The 15,943-nt window shown below is 55.1% G+C and overlaps 7 protein-coding genes across 7 annotated transcripts; 4 read left to right on the forward strand and 3 right to left on the reverse strand.

Annotated features, from left to right (window-relative positions):
* Window positions 1-1,772: 1,772 nt before the first annotated feature.
* Window positions 1,773-3,278, forward strand: BO82DRAFT_421483 (SDR family oxidoreductase; the record flags this gene model as incomplete). The annotated part of the gene is made up of 2 exons (XM_025640170.1): window positions 1,773-2,186; window positions 2,246-3,278. 2 exons carry the CDS (start codon window positions 1,773-1,775, stop codon window positions 3,032-3,034), a joined length of 1,203 nt encoding a protein of 400 aa, XP_025488849.1. The 3' UTR covers window positions 3,035-3,278.
* Window positions 3,051-4,250, reverse strand: BO82DRAFT_342255 (NAD(P)-binding protein). Its single transcript, XM_025633574.1, has 4 exons — window positions 4,175-4,250; window positions 3,866-4,104; window positions 3,523-3,800; window positions 3,051-3,445 (listed from the first exon to the last, which is right to left on the reverse strand). The coding sequence occupies exons 1-4, from the start codon at window positions 4,230-4,232 to the stop codon at window positions 3,142-3,144; spliced, it is 879 nt and encodes a 292-aa protein (XP_025488850.1). The 5' UTR covers window positions 4,233-4,250; the 3' UTR covers window positions 3,051-3,141.
* A 326-nt stretch (window positions 4,251-4,576) lies between these two features.
* On the reverse strand, window positions 4,577-5,434 carry BO82DRAFT_421487 (Zn(II)2Cys6 transcription factor domain-containing protein; the record flags this gene model as incomplete). Its single annotated transcript, XM_025640171.1, has 2 exons — window positions 4,577-5,207; window positions 5,265-5,434. The coding sequence occupies 2 exons, from the start codon at window positions 5,432-5,434 to the stop codon at window positions 4,715-4,717; spliced, it is 663 nt and encodes a 220-aa protein (XP_025488851.1). The 3' UTR covers window positions 4,577-4,714.
* Window positions 5,435-7,439: 2,005 nt separating this feature from the next.
* BO82DRAFT_290847 (glutathione S-transferase family protein) lies at window positions 7,440-8,198 on the forward strand (the record flags this gene model as incomplete). Its single annotated transcript, XM_025631703.1, has 2 exons — window positions 7,440-7,589; window positions 7,644-8,198. 2 exons carry the CDS (start codon window positions 7,440-7,442, stop codon window positions 8,196-8,198), a joined length of 705 nt encoding a protein of 234 aa, XP_025488852.1.
* Window positions 8,199-8,581: 383 nt separating this feature from the next.
* On the forward strand, window positions 8,582-10,681 carry BO82DRAFT_377094 (phytoene desaturase family protein; the record flags this gene model as incomplete). The annotated part of the gene is made up of 5 exons (XM_025637562.1): window positions 8,582-8,719; window positions 8,774-9,310; window positions 9,394-10,247; window positions 10,438-10,447; window positions 10,550-10,681. 5 exons carry the CDS (start codon window positions 8,582-8,584, stop codon window positions 10,679-10,681), a joined length of 1,671 nt encoding a protein of 556 aa, XP_025488853.1.
* Window positions 10,682-13,535: 2,854 nt separating this feature from the next.
* BO82DRAFT_434880 (uncharacterized protein) lies at window positions 13,536-14,027 on the forward strand (the record flags this gene model as incomplete). Its single annotated transcript, XM_025640978.1, has 2 exons — window positions 13,536-13,721; window positions 13,774-14,027. Exons 1-2 carry the CDS (start codon window positions 13,577-13,579, stop codon window positions 14,025-14,027), a joined length of 399 nt encoding a protein of 132 aa, XP_025488854.1. The 5' UTR covers window positions 13,536-13,576.
* A 183-nt stretch (window positions 14,028-14,210) lies between these two features.
* On the reverse strand, window positions 14,211-15,332 carry BO82DRAFT_247549 (uncharacterized protein; the record flags this gene model as incomplete). The annotated part of the gene is made up of 2 exons (XM_025630838.1): window positions 14,211-14,762; window positions 14,811-15,332. Coding segments are annotated over 2 exons (1,074 nt in total), but the record flags the coding sequence as incomplete, so codon positions are not given.
* Between the last annotated feature and the right edge of the window lie 611 nt (window positions 15,333-15,943).

Consider the following 15,943-nt stretch of genomic DNA (forward strand, 5'->3'; position numbering starts at 1 on the left):
TTGAGACTCGGGAGTCGGGATGATCCTGGAATGCTTGATTGTTCCTGAGCCTGCTGGTCCAATGGGCTGGGTTCCTGGGTTGGTCAATTGAATTGGATTCCTTGCTTGGAGGGATAAAGCTGATTGGTTTGGGTGGGAGATTCTCCACTTGCTTATTTTCTAGCGAGCTGGAGCTGGAGGGTAAGGTTGGCCTTGTGACTGGGTTGAGTCGCGTGGTTTTTCATCGCCGCTAAGGTTAATGTTAGCCCTAATCTTCTTCACCCAAAGAATGATCAACAAGTCTACTTCGCTAGACTTAGTGGTGTTGGCTTTATCTCTATCGAATGTCCTAGCAAACTTTTCTGCAAGTCTCATACAACATGTAAATAGCTTCGCTTGCCGGACATCAGCGTGGTGAGGGGAATAGGCAGCTCATCAGTAAATGGCGACCGCAAATTACGCAGAATGAAGCCTGAACCATCTTCAAAGGAGCTCGAAACTACGCCCAGTGCTCCAATGTACAGCGAACATCCTCTGCTCTGCAGTCAAGTTTGAGACATGGACTTGATGAAATAGAATTGTACCACCATAAGGCGAATCAACACCAATGAGCTGTTCATGCCTTGAAGATGGCCTTGCTGCAAAGATTAGTCTTCAAGCATCGATATGGCCACACTGGCAAATTTCATGTTTGGTTTTGGCAGCCACTGACTAACTGCGCATTGATCTGGAATCCTCATGTAACCCGCCTAAGCGCAAGTTACCTCTGCAATGATATAGTGCGCTCTCTTTGTCAAGGTGAGTGGTCATCTGCTGGTGATGATGCCGAGTGAAGATGCAGCCGCCCGAGGTCGGGCCGTAGATCGTGCGACCATGTTTGACTCATAGCAACGACAACATGAGACAATAGCTGTTGAATGTCGTTATGGCATGGATCCATATTTTGTGAATTGGGCCCATGTTTATTGAAGATGTGATAGTCGCTGGGTTGAAGTGGCAGTGCTGTTGGAGGAGACCCAGTATACAACCCAGGTGCCCTTGGGGTTATGGCAGACTAACGTTCACCTCTGAACGGGTCGGCTAACCATTCTATCGGTCAATTGCTCTGAAGGAAGAGGCTGGAGAGGAACTGCTCTCGGGCTGATCAGACTGACGTGCCTTCCTTGTAGGGGCTTTCCCGTTTTTGCTGTGTCCTGAAAAAGCACCCTGCGCTTGAGTATAGATTTTTCTTGAGTGGTCAGTTGTGATCTTCTGTATCACCGTGTTCTAGTGGAAATAGTCATCGCTGTGGTAGGGTGCTTGATTCTACTAGGTACTAGGTGGTGTTCAATGCGGAACTATTTGGAGAGGGAGTGGATGTGGATTTATGTACGGAGTATTGCTAATAGTATCTCTGACCAGTGCAGACTTCTTCATCGCCTATCTTGAATTCGCAAGGGCAGGGATTGCTCCGAAATTAGGGTGTGACGTATTTAGTCAGAATCTAGTCCCAGTCATCCCTGAAAATGATCATCTAAGCACCGAGGTACTTGATTGATCCTCTTAATTGGTCCGTAGCTCGACTAATCGCACCGGCGGATGCGCTACTAGACAAGTGGATCAGACAGTGAACACTGACAGGTCAATTCACTCCCGAATATGCAACTATATCAACGGGGAGAGCAAGATACGCAACCCCTCTCCGCTGTTGAGGTACAAGTACCCCTCATTTCTGACACTTGTAAACATGCCACATCCCATCGTCGCTCACTCCCTTCCCCATTCCAACCACAACCCATCCAACACCCACAACGATGACCACCCCCCCAAATCACGCCCTCGTCTTCGGCGCCTCCGGCATAATAGGCTGGGCCTTCGTCAACGAGCTCCTGCAAGACTACCCAGCGCCCAATACCTTCTCCCGCGTCACAGCCTTCACCAACCGCCCGCTCTCCCCGAGGATCTCGCAATGGCCCCCCTCCGACAAACTGCACCTAATCTCCAACCTCGACCTCATCCACACCGACACAACCAGCCTGTCCACATTCCTGCAATCACACGTCCCCGATATGGGAACAGTCACAACCGTCTACTTCTGCGCCTACATCTTCTCCCCGGACCCGGCCAAAGAAACCGCCCTGAATATCCACATGCTCCGCAGCACAGTGCAAGTGCTTGAATCTCTGTGCCCTAATTTCCGGATGCTCGTGCTCCCCACGGGCGTTAAGGTGAGCCGCCCTCAACCCCTTTCCCTCTTCCCCTTAGATCAACACTAAGGAAAGTAAAGGCCTACGGAGTCCACCTCCTAACCGCCTTCCCCTTCGCCACGCACCTCCCCCTCCGCGAAACCCACCCACCCCTCCCCGAACCGCACGCCACGCGACTCTTCTACACGCACCAACACGCCCTCCTCCAGGACCTCTCCACCCAGAAGAGATGGAGCTACATCGACCTCCGCCCGGACATCGTAGTGGGCTTCGTGCCCAACAACAACCAGCACAGTCTCGCGCAGTGGCTGGCCCTCTACCTGAGTCTGTACCGGTACATCCACGGCCGCGGGGCGGTGGTCCCGTTCCCTGGCACGGAGAAAAGCTGGACCGCGCGGGCGCAGGATAGTTCGCAGGATCTGATTGCCCGACTTGGCATTTTTCTATCCTTAAAGTCAAAGGGGGAGGTCGGGGGCCAGAGTTTTAATGTGGCTGATACGAAAACGCCGGGGACGTGGGCGGGGAAGTGGGCGGTTCTGTGTGAGTATTTCGGGTTGGTGGGGGTAGGTCCTGAGGAGGGGGAGGGGCCGGATCCGGCGGAGTTTTTGCTACAGCATCAGGCTGACAGGGGCGAGATGGCGAGGGAATACGGGTTGAAAGGCGGGCATGGGACGGCGGAGGATGGGGTGAGTCTCAGCCATGTGCCGGGTTTCTTGATGAAGGGGTTCGATTTTGATCGGCCGTTGGATTTGGGGAAGATGCATTGCGTGTGGGGAGATGCGGCGGAGGAGAGGGATGCACGGGAGACGTGGTGGACGGTCTTTGATCGGTATAAGGCTGCAGGGATTATTCCGGATTTCAAAGGGTGATTGTATCCACTTGTGTATCATGTATAGGGTGTACTGAATATCATGTGTGAACGGCACAGTATGTGCGGTGATAAGGCGATAGGCGAGGTTGAAGGTATAGGTACAGGCTAATGCCCACCCCGTCTCTCCTTGGCCAACTTCTCCCTCACCGGCGCAAAGATCCTCTCCACCACCTCCGGCGTATGCGCCGCGAAGTACGGACTGGGCGTGATGTTCCACTCCGGCACCACGCGCCGACCCTCGGGCCCACGCGCCCATATCTCCACCACCGCGCCTCCTCCGTATTCCCCCGCCTCGATCAACTGGAACAGACACTCGGCAACATCGGCCGGTTCGAGCAGCTCCTTATCAACGAGGGAGTACTGTTCCATCGCCGCCGGGCGGTCCGTGAATAGCGGCGTTCGCACGGCTCTGTCCCCGGTATTAGCACGTCATCCTCTATCCTAGCTCAACCCAAATCCTTCTTTCAACCGAAGGGATAGACATACCCCGGACAAACAGCCGTGACCTTCACCCCCTCCATCGCCTCATACGGCGCCATGGCCTTGACAAACCCCCAAACCGCATGCTTAGCCGCCGTATACAAGGGCGCCGCCGGCGCCGCAGCAATTCCCGCCAGGGACGAGACGCAGCACACGACGCCCTTCTTGTTCGCGCGCAGCAACTCACGCATCGCGATGCGGGTCAACTTGATGGGATGGTGGGCGTTGATCTCCATCGAGGCGTAGCCGTTCTCTTCCGTGTCGTCCCAGAAGTTGGACCATTCCTGTCAGATCTTATGTTAGTCGTTGGATTGTGGGCTTTTGTCGGTGGGGAGCGGGGGAACCGTACAGGGTCAAAAACGCCCGCGACGGGGATATACACATCGGGTACATCGCCCCATTTGTCCAGGGAGGCACGGATTAGAGCTTCGAGGTCGGCCCAGTTGCGGACATCGCAGGGTTGGAAGAGGATTGCGATGGTGGATGTGCTATTTACAAAGGTTTCAGCTGCAGGGGTCAGTTTGAGGTCCGCGATGATGGTCTTGGCGCCTTTGGAGGCGGCGACTTGGGCGGCTGCTAGACCGATGCCTGGCACTAAGTCAGATATTGAAGCTTAGAATAAGAGGGGTGTTGTCCATGCAGGGTAATTTCATCTTACCAGATCCGCCGCCGGTGATCAAAACGATCTTGTCTTTGACGGGGAAGTCTCCGAACATGGTGCTGAGGTGAATGAGGTTGCACTCGTAGTGCAGAAGATGCGGGGTTTCTAGGACCTTTTATTCAGCCCAGCAAGATGCAGTTCCAAGGCTTTACAAGGTGGATCCTGAACTAGCGTCGATGCAGGGATTGTCGATTGCGTCCATCGGCAAATCATCCTTCTTTGGCACAACTTAAGACATGCACGATGAAGCACGACATGAGTCGCACCAATCAAAAGCAGCCACTTCACCAACCCCTCATCATGTGGTTCAATCACTGGAGGGCATGTATCTAGAGGAGTCGATACAAATACTCTAGATTCTCTAGACTAATTGTCGGATTATGCGATGGCGACGACAAAATATCTGTATAGTCCGCGTCGAAATTGAATAACCCATCCCCGTGCTGCACAGGGTCATCCCCGGTTGGCAGTTTCGGGGACGGATAAATCGGGTGCAATGAGTCGGATTGCAGATCAGGTGGAACGGCCGCAGGTCCCTCAAGACGCATGGCTAACGGCCGGGTGGAACCAGTTGAAGTACTCTTGTAGCAGGAGTGCACAGGTACTCGGTGAGGGGAAGGAAAATGCGCCGTCTGCTTGGAGTTGGTGTTCTGTTCGCAGCTTGCGAAAGCGGAGGGCTTCGTCGCGCGCGTGCGAGACATTTGAGCGCCCGGGGATGGGGTAACAGAGACGGGTCTGTGAAGTGGTGGTGGTGGTCCATGTGTCTGGGGATGCGTGATGGCCCTCGTCGATGACGACGGTGAGGGGGCTGGACTCGCCCAGGAAGACGGTCTGGTGAGTGTCGTCTGCATGGTCGGATATCAGCGGGGCCATGGAATTGCCGAGGTAATCTATGTGTGATAGATCGTGCTGTTCATTTGCTAGTGATGAGGGTCCTTTGCTGTCTTTGATGATGTGGGATGAAGGTGAATGCGAATGCGAAGGCGCCGAGGTCTTGGGAGTGTGTCGGACAGTCTTCTTACGGGCGTACCTTATTGGAGATTAGCAATGCCGCAAATTGATTAGAACAATTGGAGATAGAACTCACTTTCCCCGTTTTGACACGCCAATCGTGCAGGGAACGTTTGTGGCAATGCAGTTGTGGCACGGGCATGTCTCCTGCACATTGCAGCGGATGCGCCGGCGGTTGCAGTGGAGACACGCCTGTTTGGCACGGGATCGGGGCTGGTGTGGAGTGGAACTGTCCTGAGAAGGCATCTTTAGAAATTGTCATTAGAGCATAAGTGGGATTGGGGTTTGTGAAAGAAGAGAGGAGAGGAGAGGAGTGGAAGAAAGAGAAAGCATACAGCCGGAATAGCTAAGTCGGCATCTTGTCAGTTGGCCGGTGCGGCATTCCTCGGCGTAAAGCCGGACAGCCGATGTATGACGCCACACAATCATCCCTTCAGGCTTCAGGGTCTGATTGGGATATGAGACGGCTGAAACCTCGGTCAACATAGCCGATCGGTAACACGGAGAGCATAGTTCGTATCGGCTATATGGTGTGAATGCCTGAGGCAGCATCCCCGCATTTGTGGTTTCAAGTATCCAGCTTCAGCATTTGACTGTTCACTTCGACATTCACGGCGACGGACAGCTGTACATGTCACAAGAATAGGAATATTGGTAATTAACGGTTGATCAAAAGAGGGGGTCATTCGGCAGGTGCAACAGTTCATACCTGATATCTTCGATGTGAGGATGTTGCTCAGAGAGGGTGCCAAGTAGGAAGATTACTGCGGCAAAGGCTGAACGAGGTTGTACTACGCAGCTCAGGCAGACGAAGGGGCAGCGCTGTTGTATCAAACCTGCGCATAGCTCGGTCCTGATGACCCTCTGCTTTTGTTTGTCCGGAACCCGTAGCATTTCGGACGCTGCACGCAGATCTTTCACGGGCCGACAAAGGTGGACGTGGACGCATCCCCCTACTCTACAAGGCTATCCACAAGAAGAATTGGGGTTTGGCACTATGACTTCCCAATGAAGGAGTGGACGTGATGGATGGATGAGAGATTCATAAGAGATTCCAAACTGCCTTTCGCGAGAAACAAGCTCCGAAAGCTCATGATGCACTGCCTGAAAGCGCAAGTCCTGAAAAGAGACAGGTCAAGTCACGCTTACAACAAACGCACGGGTGCTGGCTTGCACAATGAAGTTCCATCCTTGATACCCTTAGTTTCTGATACTATCGCCATTGTCTTGGTCACAACATCACATGACTGCATATGAACCAACTACCATACGCGATTCTTTTAATCAAAGTGTCTTGATCTGATGTCGAGTTTCCTTCCCTGGTGAAGATATGGGCTGAAGTACTGGCTACGCGATACAGAGTGTATGCCTGAGGCAGCGATCCTGCATTGTCGTTACAAGCTGGGTCGTTTGACAACCCTGATACCAGCTCGCCAAGCAGATCGACCGGCATGTTCTTGGCGCTAAGATATCATCATATTGATCATCGACTCGCGTTTGGGGCTTGGCCTGCTACTTTTGCGCCCTTCGCCATTCGGAAGGACTATTCACTGAGGGACTGTGCCTCAACAATATTCCCGTCGCTGCACGTTACTGTTCTCATGAAATATGTTGGGAATGCTTCTTCAAGTTCTCGTGTACCGACAATATCTCCCTGTTTGAGTAGACTGCTGGAGTTTTCTGAAAGCGCAGTACGTTGCCCGCGTGTCGGGATGTGCTCAGGAAGAATGTGCTAATTCATCGCGTATGAAATGGCTGGATAAAAGGCTCTGCAAAAGCGATAGCAGAGATGCGCTTTGGATGTCCTCGATATCTAAGATCGAGTGAGAGCATTGGTCGTATCATTCCCGGATTTTAATTCATTTATCCGCACCACACCGGGTACTCGGTCTGCGATACCGTCTGAGATATATGTTCATTTCGACAGCCCAACTGTTTCGGTAAACCACTCAGAAACTTGATGACAAAGAACCAGCGAGTACTTTGCACACTCCATTCCTTCAACTAACTCACATGCACAAGTTCCTTAGGATAGACTTGGCATTAGCTACAGAACAAGTTGATTTCTAATATCCGGGGTCGGCCTCAACTGCCGAATTAATAATAGACAGAGCCGTGGAATTACGCGATCCGCTCCCCACTTGGCGTGGACTGGCGTCATCCCGCGGTTATTAATTCTCCCCGCAACCCCTCAACTTCCCACCTTTCTTCCCCTTAACACCATCGCAAGAACATTCGCATTCACCAAAAAATGTCTCCCAAGATCACTCTATACACCAACCGCCTGTGCCCCTGGGCTCACCGCGCGCACATCGCCCTCATCGAGCTGGGCATTGACTACGAGGAGGTGACCATCGACCTGGACACCCCGCGTGAACCATGGTATCTTGAAGTCAACCCGGTACGGCCGCTTCCCCTACACTTCCCCATCCGCTCGATACTAACAGCCTTCAAGCGCGGTCTCGTCCCCGCCCTCTCCTACGACGGCACCATCATCCTCGAGTCCGCTATCATCGCCCAATTCCTCGTCGACGCCTACCCCTCCCACATCCTGCCCCCCTCCAACACCCCCGAGGGAGCTCTCAAACGCGCCCGCACCACCTTTTTCGTGGACACCTGGGCCAGCAAGATCTCGAGCCTGTACCACGCCACCCTGCGATCCAGCGACGCCGACCGCCGCGCCTCCAGCGACGCCTTCGTCGCGGCCGTGAAGAAGGAAATCGAGCCGCTGATCTACCCCGCCAACACCGCCGGCCAGGGCCCCTACTTCGAGGGCAGCGAGAAGCTCACCTTCGCCGAGGTGCTGCTGGGCTCGTTCCTGCTGCGCCTGTTCTCCCTGGCCAAGCCCGAGTACGGGCTGTTCCCCGCGGACCTGGTGCAGACGCTGGAGAAGGAGACGCCGAACTTCAAGCGGTGGGCGGAGGCGGCGATCGCGCACCCGAGCGTCAAGGCGATCTATGACGAGGAGAAGGTCGCGACGCGCACGGTCCAGCGATATGGTCAGAAATAGGGCGTGCGAGATGGGATGCGGCGCCAGGAGCGGCCGAGTTTGCTGTAGGGAGTGTGCAGGGCTGGGTCTGGTTTTTGTACTTGGTGTAAAATCAAGGTTCGGCAGAACCGGGAACGGTCTTGAGGGTCGAGTCCCGGTGCCTCCGTGGTGTAACCTTATCTTGCAGCCCGCTAAATACGCATTACTTCATTGATGACCTCAGTTGCGTCGGCGGTGGTCGGTGCTATTTATTTTGCACAGGCTAAGAAAATGTATAAACAACTGGCATCGGGCGGGTGGGGAGTAACACAGGGTAGAGTTTCCGCAAGATGAAGTCCACACCTCCCAGCGTGATTATCGTCGGTATGCTACCACTTCCCTCTCCGTTGGTATTGGATTTTCACATGGAATATTCTGTAGGCGCCGGCGCCGGCGGAATAGCGACCGCCGCCCGCCTGGCGAAACGAGGGTATCAAGTGACGGTGGTCGAGAAGAACGGTGCCGTCGGGGGACGATGCTCGTTGATCGAGGAGAATGGCTACGTTCACAACCCTCTCTGCCCCAAGCACCCACACACCACTAAAATGAAGGTGTAGCGCTTCGACCGCGGCCCCTCCCTCCTGCTCATGCCAGAATACTTTGAAGAAGTCTTCGCCGCCCTCGACACGACCCTCGCGGCAGAGGGGGTCGAGCTGCTGAAATGCAACCCGAACTACCGGATCTACTTCGCCGACGCCTCGCCCCCCCTCGATCTGTCCACCGACATGGCCGCCATGCAATCCGTGATTCAGAAGCATGAAGGCAGACCGGGATGGGAGCGCTTCCTGCAGTTCCTGGTCGAGGCAGGACGGCACTACAACCTCTCGCGACAGCATGTGCTGTACTCGAACTACCCGCACGTGTGGAGCATCATGAAGCCGGGGATGGTGCGCAACATCTTTCGGCTGCATCCGTTCACGAGCGTCTACGCGCGGGCGGCGCAGTACCTCACGTCGGAGCGGTTGCGGCAGGCGTTCACATTCGCGAGCATGTATCTCGGGATGAACCCGTTCGAGGCGCCGGGGACGTACTCGCTGCTGCAGTATGCCGAGTTTGTGTATGGGGTGTGGTATCCGCGGGGTGGGTTTCGACGGGTGAGTATACTTACTCAGAGACATATACCTAACTCACCAGCCCTAACTCCCGCATACATGTCCACGGTACTAACCAAGAGAAGGTCCTCGACGCTATCCACGCCATCTCCACCCGGCACGGGGCCACCTACCGTCTCAACACGCCCGTCTCGCACATCACCCTCTCCGCGGACCAGAAGACCGCCACCGGGGTGCAACTCACGACCGGCGAAACCCTAACCGCGGATACGGTCATCATCAACGCCGACCTAATCTACGCCTACACCCACCTCCTCCCGCCCACAGCATACTCCACCTCCCTAACCAGACGAGAAACCTCGTGCAGCAGTATCAGCTTCTTCTGGTCCTTCAACACGACCCTCCCTTTGCTCTCCGCGCACAACGTCTTCCTCGCGTCCGAATACAAACAAAGCTTCGACGCGATCTTCCACGACAAACACCTCCCCAGGGACCCAAGCTTCTACATCCACGTCCCCAGCCGGGTCGACTCCACCGCCGCCCCGGCCGGCTGCGACGCGCTCGTCGTCCTCGTCCCCGTCGGCAACCTGGACAGCTCGCCCTCCTCCCCTGACACCGCCACCGCAAAATCCCAGCCAGAGTACTGGGACAAGATCGTCACGCAACTCCGCGAAACAATCCTGACAACGATAGAGGCTCGCACCGGCAAGCACAACCTGCGATCCCATCTGATCCACGAGAAGCTGGAAACCCCGCTGACCTGGCGCGAGAAATACAATCTCGACCGCGGGGCGATTCTAGGACTGTCGCATTCGTTCTTCAATGTGTTGGGGTTTCGGCCGAAGGTGCGACATCCTGATATTAAAGGGTTGTTTTTTGTGGGGGCTAGTACGCATCCTGGTACGGGGGTGCCGGTTTGTTTGGCAGGCAGTCGCATTGTTTCCCAGGAGGTTGTCAGGGATTTTGAGGGGGGGACGGGGTGGGATACGCCTGGTTGGGGGGAAGCGAGAGGTCTGGGTTTGGTGGTGCTGGTGCTGGTGGCGGTATTGGTGGGGGTTTGGGTCGTGGGGTGGGGGTGGCCTGTTTTGCTATTGATTTAGGCTGGGTAGGGTGTTGACTTGTTGTTTGTTACTGGAGTTAGGGTTGGTGGCCCAACGGGATGGGGACAGAGGGTGGACAGTATACGCGTCTGCGAATAGCGTATCAAGTTGCACACAAACCCAAGAGAACTCGGTAAAAGCATTCATTTCTACGTAGAACAAGTTGTTCATGCTCCTACAGGCCCTCGCAGGCGACTACAACATCTCCACCCACGCAACCCTAACCCTCCTCCCTACCGGCAACCGCGTCTTTCTGGCCGTCTGCAGACTCTCCCCCCTCCGTTCCCGCAGATACCGTCCAATCTCTATATAGCTCTCCACCGTCGTGCGCACCGGCCCTCTTACCCCGGGCGGAAGCGCCTCAATCGCCCCCCGGGCCTGACCATACAACCTCTCCGCCTTGTCCAGCAATCTCTCCTGCATTTTGTACGCCGCCGGCGACCGTGGATCCTCCAGGATATCCGCCGGAGCGAGCCCCGTCTCCGCCAACCAGGTCGTCGGGATGTACACCCGCCCAATCGCCGCGTCGCGGTGGATGTCCCGCGCGATGTTGACGCACTGCAGCGCCTTGCCCATTTGCCGGCCGGCGTGGGCCATCGCCTCGCGGTCGTAGCGTTGGGGCTGGTTGTGGTGGTGGTGGAGGAGGTCGAGGACGAGCTCGGCGACGGTGCTGGCGACGTAGGTGGCGTATCGGTCGAGGTCGGGTTCTGTTGCCATCGGGAAGGTTACCTTGTGCTTTGCGGAGGGGGAAGGGGTTGTGAAAGCTAAGTCCATCTCGAAGCCTTTGAGGAGGTCGTAGAGGGGCTGCGTGGCCATCCGGGAGAGCGGGAGGGTTGATACTGCGCGGTGCAGAAGGTTCTGCTTGACTTGATCGTATAGGGGCTTAGGGCTGGGGCAGCGTGGTTGTTCCTGCGGTCGGATCCGCGCATCTAAGGCTCGCTGACACTCCGCGATCCAGAACCGTGCTTCCCCTTCGTCTTCGGCTTCGTCGATGAGATCGTCGATCACGCGGCAGAATGAGTAGCTAGTTTCTAGTTAACAGTGCTCATTAGAGGGTGGTGGGCAAGGTGTACACATTGATCAGATCCACCCGCACCGGTCCCTGGAACAGCGCACTCCCGACGAACATGCTCTGGCTCTTCTCGTGCAGCCGCGCGACGGCCTGCTGGAGGTCTGCAATAACAGAGGCTTGAATGGCCGGCGGGTGAATCACCGCCTGCAGGACGTCCTTCACCGCATCGTGCGTCGTGCTGGGTGCAACCCCCGTGCAGATGGTGGTGTACTCGGCCATCGCACAGGCGTAGTCGAACCCCACCAGCCCGAAGACGATCATCATATTTGTCACGAGGAAGAAAAGCATTTCCCTGTCCTTTCAGTAAGTTTGTCTCCAGATAGCAAGAAAAGGGAAGGGAGGTGTACTCAATCTCCAGCCCGACAACATGGACCCCCAATTGTGTTGCAGACTCAATCGACCACACGCCAGCGGCCATGGCGCTGCGATCTGCGACCCACAAGTACAAAGTCGGAAGGACGATCGGAAGAGCAGTCGCTTTCCACGGCAGACTGACGATGAACGGGGAGACCAGCATCCTGGCCATTGTTAATCCTCATCATGATTTGCGTACCCGTGAGAAAGGAGGAAGTCGCCAACCATTGAAGAATCACAACCGGTAAACTCCAGATCAAAATCAAGCCGAGATATGTGCCCTCTCCCCCAGATAAAAAGCAACCCATTCCGATCGCGGACAACACGACCAACCCCAGTCCCCCTAGATCCCGCGCCCGCCGCACCGGCTGCACGGGTAGGTACATGGGCAGCACCAGCGCCTTGGAACAGATGCAGTACACCAGGCTCGTAATGGAGGTCTGCAGGACGAAGAAGGCGACCTCCTCCAGCGGGATGTCGTAGAGTGTTCGGTTGAACGTGGCGTCCAGGGGATAGGACCAGATCCCGTGGCGGATGAGGTAGGAGTCCCATGGTATTGTGGCTGTTACCGCTAGCTAAAGGTCACCGTCAGACTCCATCCTGGAAGTGAAGGGAGGGAAAGGGGACTTACAATGTTCAGAAAAGTGATCTTGCAGATGTCTCTCCTCGTGAAGAACGGGTAGTAGAATATAGTGAGTAGGGCTGCGACCGGGATAGTGTAGGTGCAATGGCTTGGTAGTTTCTTCCTTAGCAAAGGTGACTAATGGTCGGATGTAAGCACTCACAACAACAGATACTGAACCCCCATGGTGATTGACTAGGTGCTCCGTCACAGTGGATGCAGTGGTGTTGACCCCCTAAATACAAGGGGGCAGGCGGTGACGAGTGTGACAGTGAAATTGTTGGCGTCATTGATGTGCTGTGATGCAAGGTCGCATCCATGCGGCAACGGCTGGGCTGGGGCTGGACGCCGGATAAGACCGTGCTAGTTTAGTGCCCGTGCCCTGACTCGTGCCGCCTGCTTGCGGATACCGTTTATTAGCTTTAAATACTGATAATTTTTTATTTACTACATTTATTTACTTCCAGGTGGATACCGGTATACTTGATAGTATTCCTGAGGAGATAGCTTGTAGCCTGCGCCGCCGGATTCCATTGTTCGATTAATGCAGTAGCAAAGGAGACGGAAGCTCCAGAAATCGAATCTTGAATTGTCTGTGTCTGGATTGCATTGATGGTGTCTTCTTGTTATTTCATATGATGCTTAATCCAATAGTCTGATCATTGGGTCAGAAACCTAGTGGGACCATCAAATCTCATCATGGATTCTGTTTCACCCCCGCCTCGAATTACCGCAGTCGCGCATCCTACGCCCAGCATCATTTTAGTGAGTTGTTGGCGATTGGAGTGGGGTAAATCATTGACAATTCATACATAGTGGCATGTGTTACCTGCGCCGGTAAATTGACACCTGACTCAATATGCGAGCCAAAGAGGGCCAGGCCATGAGAGCACAACAGGTGGGTTCCATGCAGGCTCTGTCATATTGAATCGTTCAGACATGGTGCCACGCCTGTTGCACCTGTCATGCTGACTTTGACTTTTGAACCGGGGTTTGTGTGGGACGATCGCAGTATAACACATATATCTTGGTGACAGTTCCCAACGATAAATCAGGATTCATTGAAAGGGATTCCAGCTAGCAGATTTGCTACTTCCGAATCTACATTGATCGAACCCCCTACACTGGAACGTCTCAACTCTGACACCAACCTAAGCAAAATGCATTCCCTCCTCGTCCCTCAAATTCCCATCGACGCTCCATCTCCATCCGAACTCCTCCAACTACCCACCGGCGAAAACGGCTACCACTGGATCCTCTCCGATGCAGAGAGAAACCATATCGCCAAGATGCTCGATGTGGAGGGTCGGTCATCAGACCCTCATCGACTCAAGAGGCTAAACTGACCTCAATCAAGACAAATCCCTCCTCACCCTGCGCGGTAGCCGGATGATGCGGGAGCGCGCAACCTGCTCCGGCTGCGGCAAGCACTCCGGGCTCGATGACCTCGTCCACAACGCTCTGTATGCCGGCATCCACGGCAAGGCGTTCATGTTAGACGTGCTGGTGCACGGACCCAAGGCCGGTAGTCCTGGGCATGAGATCACTTGCTCTGGCTGTGGGTCTGTCCATGATGGGCGCTTTTATTGGATTCCGAGTCTTCCCTGGTGATGTTGAGTGGACACTCATGGCTCTGGCCTTAGAAGATATGACTCGATTGATGGATTCGAGAATTTACATCAAGTCGGTTGGTCAGACTTAATGGGCAATCCATTCAATTGTCACGAACCCTTTGTAGCCTTTGGCTGCTGTGGGCTCCGTAGTTTTCTCCACGGGAAATGTTTTAGATTCCAATCAACAGCAATCCTCACACTCTGACTCGCAATCGGTCTGACAGCCGTCGCATCCTCGCGCGTGCCGGCGATAACTCAGCAACTGTCGCTCGGTCAAATGGTCCGGCCAGCTACTGTACCAGTCCAGGAATTCGGGGATGGAGTCGAAGCGCGGCCTGCGCCCGTACAGCGTTTGCGGCTCCCAGGGGTCGCAGTAGTCCACCTCCATGAAAACAATCCGCCATCCCCACTCGTGAATATTGAGCGAATCCGGGACATCCCCATTCCACTTCGGCTTCGTGTTCTCCTCCTGATTTTTCCCGGTCCCCTCCTCGTCGTCGTCATCATCCAAATATTTGCGACAGTAAAGATAAGCACTATACCACTCGGGCCATTGCCCCCGATACCCTTCTTGTCCAACAAGTACCCCCGCCTTGACCTCCAGATCGTCATCAACATCGGCCACAATCGTCGCCCGACCAAATAAGGACGAACCATAGTCGTTGGGCTGTTCCAGCGACTCCCGCAGATCCTCGCACTTGGTGCGCACACACTCATGATACCGGTCCTCACGCTGCCGCCGCCATCTACCCTCCCCATCCTCATCCTTCTCGCCCTGCACTTCCTCCCCAATCCCCTCCAGCTCCTCGTCCTCAAAATGGATATACAGCCCAGCCGCAAACCCCGCCACCCCGGACTGCCGCAAATCCGGATCCCGAACCTCGTGTGCGTGACGCAGGAACCGGCCCAGCTCCTCACACCGCGGGATCACCCCGGGATGCTCTCCCCCTTCTGTGGCCGCCCGCGCCTCCGCCTGCCGCTGGAACACCCCCTGCAGCATATCCAGGTAGATCTGTCGCGCGGTCTCGGTGCGCAGCTGGGTCGGGTAGATCCCATCCATGCGCCGGCCGGGCACGGCGTCGTCATCCACCATCTGGAGGTAGGGCTTGCCCTCGTCCCAGCGGTCTGGCTCCGGATTCCAGTCGCAGTGCCGCCACTCCGCCATCCGCTGGATCTTCTTTTTGTCGGGGGCGGTCGGGTCGCGGGCTTCCACCTCGGCGATGCGGGATTGAATGAAGGCGCGGGTGGCGGTAAGCATGCGCCTGCGGAAGCGGGTGAGGGCTTCATGCATGGCTTTGTCTGCTGCTGCGTCTGCAGCGGTTGTCTCCGAGGCCTGGGAAGGGGTGTTCTGGTCAGCCATTCTTTTCGCGGACAGGTTAGGGCAGTAGGTTTGCGGCTGGTGACGACACCGTCGACAAAGAGATAATCGGCAGCGCTGTAAATAGAAAGTGACTGGGTGTTGGCTGATTAGAAGATCGTGTTACTGGCTTTTTATAGGATATATGCACCAGCAAGCTATTTAAGCGTTGCCTGCGATTTGCTGCAGCAGCAGGTCAGAACCCTTTTTTTCTCGCTAGTGTGGATCGGATACGGGTTCCATTGTGGGGCGGCTAGGCACCGATTCACACCAGGTAGCAGCGTTGCATCAGGTTGATGCATGGAGGAGGGCTTGTTTTTGATTGTACATATTTGGTTGGTGTTCAGTCTTATTGTCCTACCAATTGTTGGACAGTGCGTTTGGGGCAATTTCGCCAAGAGAAAGCCCAGAATTTCGAGGTAGCTACGTCGCGGCCCAGGTCTGACTTCATTTCCTCTGGTTCTTGCCCTAGGCTTCTCCAGCCCTAGGACTTCACTAAAAATACTTGACTCTTCAATGGACGACGATGAAGCTTCGAAGCAGTAAACAACCTGGGA

The sequence above is a fragment of the Aspergillus uvarum genome, assembly GCF_003184745.1.
Source record: "Aspergillus uvarum CBS 121591 unplaced genomic scaffold BO82scaffold_54, whole genome shotgun sequence".
Classification (NCBI taxonomy): Eukaryota; Fungi; Ascomycota; class Eurotiomycetes; order Eurotiales; family Aspergillaceae; genus Aspergillus; species Aspergillus uvarum.

Bases quoted from the DNA above. Each gene is read 5' to 3' on its own strand.
- BO82DRAFT_342255 (XM_025633574.1), bottom strand. From the start codon at position 4,232: ATGTTCGGAGACTTCCCCGTCAAAGACAAGATCGTTTTGATCACCGGC. The intron at 3,801-3,865 runs GTACGGTTCCCC...AAGATCTGACAG, and splicing joins TCGCGGGCGTTTTTGACCCT to GAATGGTCCAACTTCTGGGA. The intron at 3,446-3,522 runs GTATGTCTATCC...TACCGGGGACAG, and splicing joins GTCACGGCTGTTTGTCCGGG to AGCCGTGCGAACGCCGCTAT.